The sequence below is a fragment of the Atractosteus spatula genome, chromosome 20 (genome assembly GCF_055471065.1).
Source record: "Atractosteus spatula isolate fAtrSpa1 chromosome 20, fAtrSpa1.hap1, whole genome shotgun sequence".
Taxonomy (NCBI): domain Eukaryota; kingdom Metazoa; phylum Chordata; class Actinopteri; order Semionotiformes; family Lepisosteidae; genus Atractosteus; species Atractosteus spatula.
Genome location: NC_142725.1, coordinates 7,895,333 through 7,911,792, shown reverse-complemented (window position 1 = coordinate 7,911,792; position 16,460 = coordinate 7,895,333). Strand labels below are relative to the sequence as shown.

At 46.3% G+C, this 16,460-nt stretch overlaps 1 protein-coding gene across 1 annotated transcript in view; it reads right to left on the bottom strand.

The window, feature by feature from the left end:
• LOC148817467 (arf-GAP with coiled-coil, ANK repeat and PH domain-containing protein 3-like) overlaps positions 1-16,460 on the bottom strand; it is a 42,743-nt gene that overhangs the window by 15,200 nt on the left and 11,083 nt on the right. The window contains exons 3-15 of the mRNA XM_088938480.1: positions 16,163-16,214; positions 14,750-14,850; positions 14,401-14,512; positions 12,991-13,199; positions 10,308-10,377; positions 9,687-9,781; positions 9,050-9,267; positions 6,982-7,083; positions 4,846-4,938; positions 4,079-4,299; positions 2,625-2,734; positions 1,464-1,574; positions 517-578 (exon numbers count right to left, since the gene is read on the bottom strand). Of these exons, the coding sequence (XP_088794606.1) occupies positions 517-578; positions 1,464-1,574; positions 2,625-2,734; positions 4,079-4,299; positions 4,846-4,938; positions 6,982-7,083; positions 9,050-9,267; positions 9,687-9,781; positions 10,308-10,377; positions 12,991-13,199; positions 14,401-14,512; positions 14,750-14,850; positions 16,163-16,214 (1,556 nt within the window). The remainder of the gene's footprint in view (positions 1-516; positions 579-1,463; positions 1,575-2,624; positions 2,735-4,078; positions 4,300-4,845; positions 4,939-6,981; positions 7,084-9,049; positions 9,268-9,686; positions 9,782-10,307; positions 10,378-12,990; positions 13,200-14,400; positions 14,513-14,749; positions 14,851-16,162; positions 16,215-16,460) is intronic.

The window sequence follows — 16,460 nt, the reverse complement described above, 5'->3', positions numbered from 1 at the left end:
CAGCAGAGCTAAAGGACATTATTGGTTCTTACAGATGTCATTGTAGGCCTACAGTTACCTGGCCAGCCCTAGGGACAGCAGCTGTGTGATGAAGACTCTTTATGTTGTTTTTTTTTGTGTTGTCCCCATCTTTGTAGTCCCAAAGCCTGGTTTCGGGGGGGGGCTACTATGAAGCCAGTCAAGGTCAGTTTAAACAAAGTGGTGTCCTAATACAGAATTGGAGAAGGAATATTGCAAAGAATAAGCCTTTAAAAGAAACAAAAATGTCGGCGAAGTCTTCCTAGACTCCTATCAGGAACACCGTCGGCTAGAAGTTAGAACGGGGTCGGCTGTCTAGCAGGGATAAAGTTTGTCACTAGATTCCAGACAGCACTGGCAAGTTTCTCAGCTATCCGCTCCCCCACTCCAGTGTGGACAGGGCTCAGGCTGTCTAACACTCATCTATGTTGAGGCAGATAAACTCCTGAATGCACTTCCTATACTGCTGCTCAGTGGGGCTGCTGCTGGGGTATTGACCTGGCTGTCCGAAGGGACCCTCTGACTCCCGCATCTCCTCGTTCATCCGAGCCAGACGCAGCCTGCAGAGGAAGGAAGGAGAGGGAGAGGGGTGGGGTGAAGGGGGAGAGGGAGAATCTGCACTTAGTTCAGGCACCGAGCAGAACGCTGGTACTAAAATACTTTTCCAAGGTTATCTTTTTTGATTCTCTATGCTAAAATAAGTACTTTTGTACACGTTTGGTTGTGTTCACACTTTACACAAATTTATCCTGAAAGCCAAACAGCAAATGTGTAGAATTCTGATGGAAATGGTGACAACGGACAGAAATAGACTACATGTGTAAACAACAAATGGATAAATAGCAATTTTACGATAATCATAATTCTTCTGATCCATTTGTTCACATATTAAATTAAGGAAAATAATATCCAAAGAGGAGACATACACATGCAGATACTTTTTTTATGTAGGGATTAGTTGGTAAACCTCTATGGCCCTAACTGGAAGGTGTGGGTTTCAAATTCCAAGTCGAAATGCTGCTGTAGCCTTGTATGCAAGGCACTCAACTCTGATTGCTTGAGTAGAACACCAGATGTGGACAGGAAAGGGGTACAATTTTAAGTCGTTCTGGATAAAGTGTCAGCCAAAAGAGCCATAGCTTGAGGTAAGCCAGGGACGTCTTGAACACTGCAAACAACTGACTGAGACCTCTCTCAAAACCTTGGCTGCACATACTGTACCTAGGTATGTTTCTCTGATGTCTTGCATGTGACAATGACCAGAAACAGCTCTGCACCCACGCCATTTTAAAACATGTGGCATGGTGTCAACAATAACAGCTCTTGTGCTTGCACTTTAAAGTGCTAGAAAGTGCGAAACTGGACACTACTGTACAAAAACACTTAATTATAGAGACTAAGAAGAGTACATCTCGGAGCACAGCCAGACGATCTAGCCTACTCACAAGGTGACGATGTCTGCGTTGGCAGCTTGCACAGCAATGCTCAGTGGGTCCTGGCCGTCTTCATCACCGTCGTTCTGAGTGGCTCCCCTTTTCAAGAACAAGCACACCTGTCTGCAAACCGATGGAGACCACATGAGTTAAATCTGTAGCACAGCACTGCTCTATCACGCCACTGTTGGAGAGGCAAAACTGATTAAAGATCAATCAAACATTGGCTTTACAATTTTCAGAACCTCATGAATACAGTGCAGAAGAAGTGACTTATTCCTGCATGGAAGTAAACACCAAGTCAGTATGATGAAAACACACTTACTGTATGCATCATCTGAAAGTTACCAGTTATAACACAAGATTCCAAATGTGAGAAGGCTCTTCAGCCTGCCTACAGTAGATCACTGGGTTGCCAGCAGCTAACTGATCCCATGATCTCGTTCTGCTGTCTCTTGAAAGAAGCCAGAGCATCAGCTTTAACACACGGCTGGGTAGGCTGTTCCAAGCTTCCACAAGCCATTGGGGAAATTGTTTTAATTGAGCAAAACAATTACCTTTTTTCTCAGGGCTTTGGTGAAACTACAGCAGCAGCCATATCACCCTGCAACTCACAACTGGCAGCCCCACTGAAGCTCAGCAGGTGTGGGGGACCTCCAGGGAAAAACGAAGGTTGCTGCTGGAAGAGGTGTTATTGGGGCCAGTAGGGGGTGCTCAACCTGCGGTCTATATGTATCCTAATGCCCCTGGCCAAATTTCCCATTGGCCTTTACCAATCATGGCCTCCTAATAATCCCCATCTCTGAACTGGCTTCATCACTCTGTTCTCCTCCCCACTGAGAGATGGTGTGTGGCGAGTGTTCTGGTGCACTATGGCTGCCGTCGCATCATCCAGGTGAGGCTGCACACTGGTGGAGGGGATCCCCATTACCTGTAAAGTGCTTTGAGTGGGGTGACCAGAAAAGCGCTATGTAAGTGTAAGCAACCATTATTATTATAGCACTTTGTTCCCAGGTGATAAAATGAAGAGAGGAGACGGTCTTCTGGTATAGTCTTTTTTACAGAATGTGCTGCATTTGGCTTGTCCTGGGCTGAGACAGATGCTAGCTTGCAATGAGCCCGTGAGGTCAGGATTAGACAGGCTCAGCAGTCTGGGCACCTGGCATCACTCACCCTGTGTGCCCCAGGTACGTGGCGTGATGCAGAGGGCCCCTGCCTCGCATGTCTCTTTGGTTGACGTCCGCGCTGTTTTGAAGCAGAAACTCGCAGGCTATCAAGGAGCCCTGGAGGAAAAGCAAAATAAAAGAGCATTAATCCCCACTCGCCAAAGCTTCACTCGAACAGCTTGAAAGCCCTGCAGAGTGAATTTCAACCACACACACGCGCCTGACGCGAGACAGATTTCCTACGCAGATGCTTTTGTAACCAGAGCTCTCTCCGATCAGGTTTGCTACTTTATCATGTAAATGTAGACGGCGTCTTTACTCCAAAAGAAAATCTTCCCCAATTGCTTTATAACTCCCAGAAAGCTGTGATAAAAATCACATTACGATACAGGAAGCTACCACATTAAACAAATGTGCCTGATGTTACAACTTTAAAACACTCTTTATAATTTCTCATTTTTCACCAACGACTGTATGTGTATGGTGCAGTATATTGTTGAATATACTGTATGTATATTAATATATATAGTATATTGTTGAATCGCAGCCCTTAAAGGACAAAGGACTTTCTCTCTTTCTTCCTTATGTTTACTGAAATATAAGAACATAAAGGTTACAGATGAGATGGCATTTGGCCCATTTAGCCTGATGGGTGAATATATTTGATACAGAGGAAGGCATTAGAAACCTAAAAGAAATCTCTTTATGTTCAAGGATAAAAACTCCATTCGCCAACAACAGCTGGACTGGACTGATGCTGTTGAGCTGCAGAGAAATACTGACATCCAGGTTAGCAACAGAGAATTTAATTATTTGGTGCACATTTGGTATTGCAAATTCGCTTTCCATCCATCTTTTCAATGTTTAATCTAATTCAGGGTCACGGAGAGCCTATCCCAATGATGCAAGATACATCCTGTATGGGCCAATAGTCCTTTGCAGGGCAGAGATACCAATACACACATGGACCAATTTTCCTAGAAGACAATTAACCTACCAACATGTCTTTGGACTGTGGGAGGAAACTGGAGCACCTGGAGGAAAACATGAGGAGAACACACAAACTCCACACAGACAGCACTCCAGGTATGAATTGACCCCCGGCCCCCAGCCATGGGAGGGTCAATGCTGACCACTGCACCACAGTGCTGCCCAAATTCTCTTTCCTTTTTTTCCTCAATTTAAGTTTTGAAATATCACATTTCTAGACCCGGGGTGCTGTCTGTGTGGAGTTTGTATGTTCTCCCCACATTTGCGTGGGTGTCCTCCCACAGTGCTAAAACGTACCAGTGGGTTAACTGGCTCAAGGGAAAGTTGTCTCTGATGCGTGCGTGTCTGTGTGTGCCCTACAATGGACGGGCGTCCCCTCCAGGGTGTAGCCTGCCTTGTGCCCATTGCTTGCTGGGATAGGCCCCAGCTCTCCAGAAGCGGTGAGAAAACGAGTTGCCAGGGGGCACTCACCCCAATGACAGCCTGTATCAGCGGGCTCTTCCCCTCGTCTTCTTCGTTGACCCAGTTGACGTCGGCTCCATGCGCCAAGGCCTCCGCCATGACTGGCAGGTTCCGAGCCCGAGCCGCCTTGTAGATCAGCGCCCCGGGGTGCAGGTCCCGCGGGTCCTCGGGGTCCGACGCCTCCTGCTCGATCTCCGCCTCCCCGCTGGACTCCTCCGAGACCTCGCACTCTGTACGGAACAGCGGGCGTGCCGGGCATCAGGAATGCAGCACCAGGGAGAAAATGCCTGTTCCCAGCTTGGGAGGTCCGGGCGGGACCAGAATCCATTGGTGAAATGAAACTGTACCTTTAATGGGGTTTGGGTTCTGCCCCACATGAGGGGGTACATTGAAATTTCATTTTGTGGCCCACTGCTACAACTCCTGGACTGGGACGAGACCCAAGAAGTGGACATACAATCATCCTGTGTGCTTGCACCCTCAGACCCATCGACTGTACTTGAGCTGCAGCCCCACAGCACTGCATTTTCCACAGGCAGCCTGGCCATCCACAAGGGGGTGCTGTTGTGCAGGGGGGAAAAAATTAACTGGCCAACATCAACCTAGCCTGCATGACAGGCCTCTGGCTCTTGGGTGCTCCAAGCCGCAGTCCAGACTAAAACACTAAATCTCTGGACCAAACCGCAACCCGTGTCTTCAATGACCTCCGAGACAAAGCAGCGCAAGTGGGCGGCCCACAAACCAAAGCATTTCTCTCTCAGCCCAAGCAAACCTACCTTCCTCGGTGACGCTATCCACCACTGATCCAAACACCAGGATGTCCGTGCTGCCATCTGTGCTGCCTCCCAGCCCACTGTCGCTGCTCAGACCTGCAGGGCCAACAAGCGCCAAGCCAAGGTGACGTTAATGGTCATCCAGCCAATCAGAACAGGACTTGGGGGCTCATCGGTGTGGCCATGGGGGCCTGGATAAAACCTATCTGAAAAATTATGTCCTGTTTCACCTGGATTAAACAAATCGAAACCTTTACACTGACAATGTACTGTAAGAGTGCACGTTCCTGTAATGATTTAACTGTTTTCTTGGCACCTTGGAAGATAGCTTTGCTTACACTAAGCAAAAGACATTCGAAATCTCTCTCCATGTCACATTTAGTCTGCTTCTCATTTTCTTTGGCCCAACTGTCAGCGTGTACTGGGAGAAACCATGCAGGCCGAGTGGACAGACACAAATAGAAAGACACAAGCCTAAGTTCATTTTCCAAGGAAGAAAATGAATGGATACAATGATGCTGTAATAAAAATGATGCTCGTTTTGTTGCTCAGTTGCGGTCTTACGTACACAAGTGTCAACTTGTCTGAGCTTAAGCACAGGATCACTACAGTACATACTGTAGACACTCAGTGAACATCCTGCAGGCAGCCACAGAAAAGAGTCAGCAATGATATGGAGTTTGGGCTGGAGGGGAGGTGAGAGAGCAGGAAGCCAAGACAAGTTGGCACATTGACCAACTGTCAGCTGGGATTGGACAGCAGCTGTGATTCAGGTAAACGTGGTCCAGACCAGAGGCAGTCTGCACCATGTTTGGAGATCAGAAAGTAGTGTAGAATGTGCTCTTCAAAATGGTTGGGAACTAGGGATTTGTGAGAGGTGGCTGTTGGAGCTAATTGAATCTTCTCAGACTAGCTTTGCTCTGCTACCAGCCACATTACGACATCCTCCAGGGCCATGAAGAGACTGACTTCAATTAACCATCAGGCCGACATACAGTACAGCTCGATTATTGAAGTAACATTAAATCACACTACATTGTGCTATTATGATTTAGGCCCCACAATCTGGAATGTCTTCAGACGGTAGGATACATTAAATTGAGATGTGAAAGATTTCAACGCTAAGCAAATGTTAAAATGTCCGTCAGGGGAAGTTTGTTTCAGCACACAGAAAGCCAAACAGAACAGTTCTTCCACAGGAAGCTGTAGAGGTGAGGAACGTTCTTCTGTTCCTCAGTGAAAGACCCGTGTGGCTCCTGGTTTGTTCACAGACACTGACCAATACACAACACCAGTTTCCCTAAGTATACACCACGTTTTCCTGGGCTAACCATAAAAAAATCTGGATGCACAGAACGGAATTTAAGGAGAACTTCGTCAAACATGAGATGCTGTTCTACAACCAGACTTGGCTGTCAATTCTTAAACTGAAAATCTGTAATTATCTGACTTCAGATGGCCGCATCTTCTAAACTGAGCGCCTTTGGAGGATTAACCCCTTCACCGAGTATTTCCTTATATTTATATAGCGCTTTTCTGGACACTCCACTCAAAGTGCTTTACAGGTAATGGGGACTCCCCTCCACCACCACCAGTGTGCAGCCCCACCTGGATGATGCAATGGCAGCCATAGTGCACCAGCACTCTCACCACACACCATCTAGTAGTGGAGAGGAGAACAGAGTGATGAAGCCAATTCAGAGATGGGGATTATTAGGAGGCCATGATTGGTAAAGGCCAATGGGAAATGTAGCCAGGACACCGGGGTAACACCCCTACTCTGGGATTTTTAATGACCACAGAGAGTCAGGACCTCGGTTTTACGTCTCACCCGAAGGACGGCGCCTTTTTACAGTATAGCGTCCCCGTCACTATACTGGGGCTTTAGAACCCATACAGACCGCAGGGTGAGCGCCCCCTACTGGCCTCACTAACACCTCTTCCAGCAGCAACCTCCCTTCCCAGGAGGTCTCCCGTCCAGGTACTGACCAGGCTCACGCCTGCTGAGCTGCAGTGGGGCTGCCAGCTGTGAGCTGCAGGGTGATACAGCTGCTAGTGCTTGTGAAAACAGTGTCACAGAGAGGACAAGGGTCACGCAGAGCAGAAGGCGGAGACAGTGATGGGGCAGAGAGCACTTACTGCGAGGCCCAGAGCCGGTGTCGAAGTAGGAGAAGAGAGAGTCCAGTTCGTCAGGACAGAACAGCGAGTCCCTGCGGAACTTCCTCTCCAGAGCGGCAGCTGCTGAGAGGCACAAGTGCAGACAAGTAAAAAACCATCAGCGGTTTGCCAGTATTGAGACCAGGGAAAAATAAAAAAGGTTTATTGTAGAAAAGGATAACCGTGCAATAAGAAATTAAAGTAAGCGATGCTGGACACGAAAAAACAAATATCAATCCACACTGCATGTTGATGCATGAGGGTGCTTCTGGAAGTTTCCTTTCCTGGAGAGTTTTAGACCAAGCCTTGTAATGAGTAACAGGGAGAAGCAGTGGTTGGTGCCCCTGACCCTTGCGCAGGTGGTCACGGGTTCGAGACACAGCTGCTGGACACTTATTGTAGGTAACTGCTACGACACTCAGTACTTCAGTCCTCACTAGTGGCATCACTGTGTGGTACAGCAGTACTACCACGCATGACAGAGACGCACTACAATGGGTTGTGGCAACAGCACAGAGGATTATAGGATGCGATTCACCATCAAATCGGTGAGATCCACACCATCCTCTGTCGCAATAAAGCCCAATCAATCATTCAGGATCCCAGCCATCCTGGAAACTGTTCTCCCCTCTACCCTCTGGCAAACAGTACCGTGCTGTTAAAGCACAGACCACTAGACTCAACAACAGCTTCTATCCCACCGCAGTGCGCATCCTCAACAGCTACTGTAACTGCAGGGCCTCAGACTCAACACACATCTGCACTCCACACTTTTTACATAGTTACCCTTTTTTTTCCTCTCAGTCTCACTACCACATATTTCTTTATTTTTCCACAATATCTTTATTGTTCCTGTCGTCCACATTGTGTGGTGTTGTCTGTTGTACTGTGTGTGTCCCAAGAGATCAGCGCGATTAAGAATTCCAATGTATGTGTAGATATGGCAATAAACTCCTCCACTCTTTGCAGGCTGTTCAAGCAAACCCTGCTGTGCCTTGAAAATGCTCTGCATTGAAAGGCGCTATGGGAGACTAGAAGAGATTGATTCCCGATATCCCTGCAGGTTAAAACACAGAGAACTGGAATGTCAGTAAGTTGCTTTGGATAACAGCATCAGCAAAACAAACCAATAGAAGACACCAGCAAATGCATGCCCACGATGGGCTGGAGGGCCTCCTCTTCTCATCATTTGATTGTCTAATACAACAGGAGAATCAAGTAAGCTTAAGTAATGACTTATCACAAACAACTCTGTAGCTTTTGGGTGGTGATCACAATAAGTACCCATCGTGCATCCTTTGGAGCTGCCAGCGTGGCTGGTGGGAATCTGAGAAATTGGGAGTTAATGAAGCATGGCTTCCCAATTAGAAGACATAAAAGTCGGAGTCTGAATTTCTTAATACAGCCTTTGGGCTCCCCTCAGAGGAACCACTTATAGAAGTGGGATTGAAGGCTTTTAACCCAGTGCTGCTTTATTTCCGCTCTTGTAGGCACCATTAATAGGGCTTTGCTCTACCCAATTCAAGCCTTATACTGTACAACACTGCTGGAAACGGTAAGGAAACAAAAACACTGATTAGTTTTGTCATGAGGGAGCCAGATCCTATCCCTGTCCATCTCAGAGGATCAAACACAAACAGGCACACACTCACACCAGGGCCAATTAACCAGGATGTCTTTGGATTGTGGGGGAGGGAACCCATGCAAACGTGGGGGGGAACATGCAAACTCCACCTAGACAGGACCCCAGATCCAGAACTGAACCCAGGAGGCAGTAATGCTGACCACTGTGCCAAAGAGCTGCCCACCTTCGACCCAACCCAAATTCCTAGTAGTATTTTAAAGATCATTATTATTTTACGTCACATATTTCAACAATGAACAAGCTCTCGCATTTTGAATGAAGTTGCTTGCTCGAAGGCACAGCGGCTGTGTCTCGCCCAGGATTTGAACCCACGACCCTCGGGCTGGGCGTCCGGAGTCCTAACCACTACGCTCCCCGCGCCGGCGCCGCAGCCACCCCGCGACCCGCGCTGGGAAAAGGCCATACCTGAAGACAGGGTGGCCGGGGAAGCGCTTCCCGGGTCCTGGCGGTATTTCCGCCGGGTCTTCGGCGCCTTCGTAGAGCTGTTGCGCCTCTGGCACTTCTTCGCGTGCCACTGGCGCCCCTTGCGCTCGCCGTCCGCCAGGGCCTCCCCCCCGCTCGCCAGCTTCTTCAGGAACTTCTTCTCCACGTACTTGGCCTTGATCCAGGCCTCCTTCTCCTGCCTGGGAACCCAAATCGGGGAAAAAGGAAGAGCGAATGAGGACCGATTCGGGTCAGCCCGGCCCTGTTCTGCCACCAGCACGCCGATCCATACTTGACAGACGGGAAACAGATCGCGAAAAAAGGTGGTTATGAAAGGAGGCAAAAACACTTGTCATAGGAACACCTTAAAAAGCTGTAGAACTTCAAGGACCGCCTGACGATGTGAAACTAAGAACCTGAAACAGATTTGACCTCTACTGGGATAGAATACTTACAGCCAGATCCTCCCCAGGGATATACAGTACATTTTTTTATGCCTTTTAGACACCAGGTCAAAATGAACAACCTTTCACTCCTCCTGTTTTCCCAGCTGCCAACAAACTCGTTCCATCGGTTAGCAGAGCCAAATCCGAACCCCTGTCCTGTTGTTCAAGTTCACCTTGAGCTTGAGGGTCCAGGCTTCTTCATGCCAAGCTCTTCACACGCGCCTTCATAGATCTGGTTGACGGTGCTGTTGCCCAGCTCACACATTAACTGCAAGGGGGGAGAAAGATCGACTTCAAAACAGAAGGCCAGCCAGTTCTACACCGTAGACTGTAGCCGGAAACTCCACAGTCTAAAAGATGCATTTACCAAAAAAAAGCACAATTTTATCCTATAGTAAATAATGTCAACACACCCAGTGTGGATTATATCTGCAGCTGTTACTATGGATGAAAATTTACTTTTAATACAGTTTACTTTATTAACGGCATTCATTGCTGCTGAGACATCAGTACAAACAAAAACTAACCATTCACTAAATTTCCTCAACATGTTTTAGTGGTTAAAGGTTACCTATTCTTGGCACGAATAACCACAGATAAGATTAGTTCACCACAAAGTACTGCAGAAACCTAAACACACTGCCCATTGCAGAAAGGAACTGCTCAGTCCAGACTGGAATAAGAGTAGACAGAGAGGATGAGCTGGAAGCAAAGGCAAAGTCTGTCCAGCCATCTGATGAGCGGAAAAGGGGGGAGAACAGAAAATGAAACCGGAAATTAGGGGGAACACCTACCTTCAGTAACTCCGGTTCCCAGGAGTCCAGAGTCAGAGACCGGACCTTGGAGCAATGAACCCCCAAACTCCTGAATAACAAGAATAGAGACAGAAGTGTCACAGAAATGATTCTTAAGTAGGCACCTTTGTCAGACTCAGAATGTATAGCAGATTTCAGATGTGATAGGCTAACTGTGTAAACTGGATTAATGAAGTATTAACAAAAGTACATGGATATCCAATTGATTCCACCTCTCTTTACGGAAAGGTGTTGAGATTAGGTAGAGAGCACGAAAGGTCCTGCACCTGGTGCCATCTGATACACAAGAGCCCGTGGCTTAGAAAACAAGATACAAAATTAGAACTATCATATCCAATCCCGAGACACAAGCATAGCAGCACACAACAAAGTGCTTGGGCACTGCCGGCGTTAGCTGTCACATGAGGAGGAGGAGGAACAAAACCACAAAGATGTTTCATTTGCTTGAGTGTGAAGGAACGTAAAGATTAAAAAAATTAAATAAACTACCGAGTCACATTTTGGAACCCGTGCCATTATCTAATTTCAGTTCACTGCTGTAATAGAATCCCGTAGCCTACAGAGAAATAGCATAATATCTGCTTCTTTCAACAGCCTAGTCATAAAACTGTACCTTAAACTACTTTAAATATTTTAAAGGAAAAAAAATCAATTAGATTCTTACACACGGAGGTCTCAGCCTTTTGAATTGGACTGTTGGGTGCCACCGTCATGTAAATTGAAATACTATGCACGAAACCCAAGTCCTTGTTCAATATCCTGGCAATGACAGAACCCCCCGCCCCCCAAATATGGAACCATCAAAATATATTCTTTCTGAAAACTCATTCTGAAACCCGGTGTGAGAAGGCTGTAGTGGGGGAAGTCATGAATATTCATCAGGCTGCTAAAGTTGTGATTACATAAGCGATGATAATTGCTTAGTGCAGATGATGCATGCTTCTCTGAGAGCTCTAACTGGGACTACTTTTAAATAGCTACCCTTCCAATAACAAAGTGTGCATCTGAATTATAGTCCACAGTATGTTAGCATAGGTTAAATGGATGGGTTTGCTGGTTCTGCCAGTCAATTATCTTGTTCCTCTGATCTTTAAGCCCACAAACTATTTTTAATCCTTTCAAAACACTGCTGAAGTCCCAAACAGTCTCTGCCTCTCTCGGATAACACTATCTCATAGACTTGTAACCCCTGGGCTGATGAGTAAGTGATGGTATCTCTCTCCCTTTGAAGAACTGCGTTGAATGTGACCTAATCCGATTAAATGTCTTTCAGAGTTTAATCAGAACACCGATGAGCAGCCTTTAAAAATATTCTCGGACATCTGTCGGCCACACTATAATGGGCACTGAAATATACTACTTCCTTTTAGAAAAAGGAAATCTTTTCAAGGGTTCCCCAGGCGACTTGGGCAGGAAAGACACTGAATGCAGACTGAAACCTGCTGTGCCAATCCCAGAAGTCACTGGTGTGATCTTGGGGTTTGCCAAACTGCCTCAGTGGCAGCAGCTGCTAGGGTATACTCAGCTTCACACAGAGCAATTACCCCTGCAACTTCCTGAGCATCTGTTAATGTTATCGGTGAGAGAAACGTTACTACTCAAAATCAATGAAATGGTAGTAGGCACCTTGGGACTCCAAATTCAAAATTCCTTCCAAATGTTCAGATAGCTCCGACAAGCATGAACCTCACAGAGCAAAGTATTTGAGCCCCTTTCCACTCTACAACTCACTAAAGCTTTCCTGACTATTCCAGCACTAGGGGATGACGTATAAAACAAGACGTCCGATTCTAAACATCTCCAAAAATGAATCATTACATGCAAGCAGCAATCTTCAACAAATGTAAGGAATCACTTAAATGTTTTGGGGTTTCAATCTGGTGTGGACTTTGTTCAAACATTCCTAACAAAACTAAATAAAGCACTGATAAACAATTCTGGTACTGACTGTGCACACGGGAGACTGCTGTACTGGAAGAAAAGCCAGAACGACAACTGAGTAAAAGGTAAATCACATTCAGATTCTAAAATAACCATTTCTTACATGGAGGACAGGTACCTCTGTTAATATCCTGGAATTGATCTATATGACCCAAAGGGCTAGTCTTGTTTCTTTGCATAAAACAGGAGGGAATTCTTTACACAATCAGTTGTAGGTGATTGAGCCAAACCACCCAGCAATGTTGTGTGACCTGATTCACTGGGTTATGAAGCATTTCAATAAGACTCCTGGAGCAATAAACTACTAACCAACAAACAAAGAAGACAGACCTCCTCTTCCCTGAAGCTTCTTGCATTTTTAATAACCTAAGAAATAACAGCCCTCTGCAACAATGGCTAAATAATTAAACACTCAGACCACTAAAACCTCCAGAGGTGCTTTTGGCATGACAAGACAATTTAAGAGCAAGCTCCATTATCCCGAGTCAGCGCAAGCTTGAAAGGACTGGAGGGAGGGCTACGCACTTGAGCAGGGGGCCAACCTTTCAATCGGAGAACTGCCTGGCAGGAGCGGCAGAAGCACGGATTTTACCGTTCCTAACGAACCGCAGGCGATAATTCAGCTGCGCGCGCTGGAGCTGGACAGGCAGCTATTTAGCAGGGGCTCCAGCTGGCGCTCTCAGAGGAGCGGGTGATCAGCACTAGCCGGGGTGCAGCCTACCTGTGGATGCCCGAGCACTCGATGCACAGCAGGATGCCGAGGTTGATGCTGGCCCAGCGGGGGTCCGCCTGGCCGCAGTCACAGCACAGCTCGTTGCCGGGGATGGTCTGCACGCGCTGGAGGATGCTCTCCCCCTTGACGCTGCGCTCCCGCGACTCGCTGGCCGAGTCTATGCTGCTGGTAGAGGGGGAGGCAGTGCGGTCCAGCCTCTGAGGACAACAGCAGGGTGTGCGGTTAAGCAGCTATAGTAGTTCCTGGAAAGCGTCTACAAACTGGCTTCATCACTCTCCGCATGGAGAGCTGGTGTGTGCGGAGCGTACTGGTGCACTTTGACTGTCGTCACATCATGTAGGTGAGGGCTGCACACAGGTGGTGGTGGAGAGTCCCAAGTACCCACAAACCTGATACTGACAATTTCCCCCTGGCCTTTACCAATCATGGCCTCCTAATTATCTCCATCTCTGAATTGGCTTCATTACTCTGTTCTCCTCCCCACTGAGAGCTGGTGTGTGGCAAGTGTATTGGTGCACTATGGCTGCCATTGCATCATCTAGGTGGATGCTGCACACTGGCGGTGGTGGAGGAGAGTCCCCATTACCTGCAAAGCGCTTTGAGTTGAGTGTCCAGAAAAGTGCTATATAAGTGTGAGGAATTATGTTGTTGTTGGTGGAGGTGGTGTTGGTGTTGGTGTTAAGACAGCTCAGGATATAGCTGGCACTTGGATAAGCTGCCACAAGGTATGGGGCATTTTTTCCTGGTCCTGTTGAACAGTTGTCCCATGATGCTATCCAGCAGGTGATAGTTCCTAACGCTGGCCTTTCTACTCTTGGAAAAAGCCTTCAGTTCAACAAGCTGATTAATTCCACTGTTGGTCTTAATGTTGAAATGTTTATAGTCATACTGGTAAAATTAGGCCAGTCTGAGACAACCATAGAGTTCACTACAACATGAGTGTTTTAGGCCAAAGGAATAACCACACGAGGTGATGACAATGGGAAGGGAAAAGCTTTTTTTTCCATGCTCTAAAACAATCTGCATGCCAAGTGGACAACTTCACACTTCTCCAGACTGATATCTCCAAGGGTACACGCAGCGACAAAGTGCGCTGTGTCACAAGTGCAGATCCGAGTCTCATAACTGACTTTCCAACAGCTCAGTGTTGCTCCTGTTTTTCTCAGGGCTTATACAAGCCTTAACCCACATCTGCAGATGATGTAGATAATTGAAGGACAGTGTCCATGGTCATGTTAAACTATTTGACCTCTCCACAGTATGACTCCCTTTCAGCAGGAAAAACATTTAAAGCATAAGATCTTATCTTAAAGTAGAAGTTGAATTTTTCGCCGTTGGTGTGCATGAAATGACGATGCAGTGGTCTAAAGTACCGCGAGTGCCTTCACAATAAATCACCTCCACATAGTAGTTATCTGGGCTCTCTCTGTAGGCGGACGCGATGCTGGCCTGCACCGCATGAATCCAAGCTTGGCGCAGCTTCTCCGACTCTGCTTGAAGAACGCAGCTCCTGTGTGTGAGCAGCAATCGAGAGCAATTAGATTTTGCATAGCAGTAGTTATGTAATCCTTAACAGAAAAGGTTTGCTCAATAGCAAAAGTGTAAACATGACAATTTTCATGTCCTGCATGAGAACAAATGTCTCCGCCTTACAATCAACCGTCTATTTCCTTATGTCCTAAAGGGTTTCTGATAGACCATTTTATGGAAGCTTCTTCCACATTGTGTCTGAAGGATCTGGCCTTACTTTGTTGGGGAGACGACCTCGAAGCAGAACCTCCTCTCGATATCCTCACAAGGCTTGACTGAGCACAGTCTCAAGTCTTCAACCACCACTGTAAGGGCATCCTGTTCGAAACAAATCACAGGGTCGTCACTCAAACAGGCAGCCAGAACAGTCGCAGAGCTCAAGATACTTCATGAATATTTGGCATGAGTGACCTCATATAGGATCCCCAAGTGCAGCCCTGAAAAGTCACAAAATATGCTGGATTTTGTTTCCACTCACTTCCCAGTTGCTGAACTTCATTCTCTATTGACAAATCCCAGCTTTTTTTAATACATGATTTTCAGATCTCATATGTTTATTTAGCTCAATTGCAGACCCCAGTTGTGAGAGCTAGTAACAACTTTCTAGTAGCTAGAAACGTATGGCATAAAATAATTAGCCTACTTACAGGTATACACAAGATATACACAATAGAGGGTTAATTGAAAAGATGAAAAACTTAAAAAAACAGCCCAAGGCAGCCTGTAGATAAGATCAGGACCAAAGGTCATCATCTTTGCAACAAAAGCCGTGTCTTTTTACTGGCGCTTAACTGTGATTTTTTGGAATTTCTAGCCTTTTACAAAAATCACCAATTTAGATTTCAGCTCATGATGTGAAAAGATTAAACATTAAATCATTCCAGACAAAAGACCCATTAACTTGCATGGGAGAGGCTGCAGTCAGCTCTCCAGTTGGCTGCCACTGGCTGGTGGACCACTGACGATCCCCCTGTTACCACGCAGATCAGGAGATCTACCCAGATTCAACAACAAGCCAGTTCTTCTCTCCTTAAGTTTGGAGCCACAATTCCAACTGGATACGTCTTCAGCTGCAGTTATCTAAAATGTCCTAATATTTTAATTTAGGAACTATGGTTTACTAAGTTCTAACAACCATTTGGAATGGATGTGAATTCCTAGACCTAGATAAGTTCATAAACCAATACGTTTTAAACTTGGGAGCAATAGCTTTCAGAACAACCTACAAGAGTGTGTGTTCTTGAGGCTGCTGTCTAATGTCTTTCACAGGGGTCAGATTAAGTTTGATGCAGTGCTGTCTCCAGCAGCTCCTGTTGAATTTCTCCAGGAGCTGTAAGCATTGTCAGACGGAGAACATTCCTGATGGAACTCTATCTGTCACTATACATCTGTCTGTGAAATCCAGGAGCTTGAAAGTGAGTGCGGTGAACTTGTAACGTATGATTTTAAGAAACAAAATGTCAAAATTGAAAAAATATGGGATGCTAATGGCAATGCTCAATTTGTAAAGCTCCAACGTGTGCTTTAAAGATCAAGCTCCTTTCAAGATCCTGTAGAAGAAGAGTCTACTGGACCAATACTTATAAACTGTCTGGAAATGTATAGCAGAACACAATAACAATGCACTTGCCTTCAGCTTCTTCTGATATACCAGCTGACTGTTTTGTATTGAGAACCACCTCCTACAAAAGAAAAAAAGGACCAGATGTCACTTTCAAGACAGAGGTGTGCCCCATGAAATTCTATTCTGTGGAGACATTTCTGATGATTCACTTAACACAAGAAGGGTTCACATCCATCACTGTCAAGGTGTCTTTCACTAGGAATGGAAGATGGGCAATAATGATTTTCAGATCTGATCTTCGACAGCCCAGATCAACGCTGCAGACACACACTTTCCACTAGTAGCTGAAAAAAGCCACTTACGT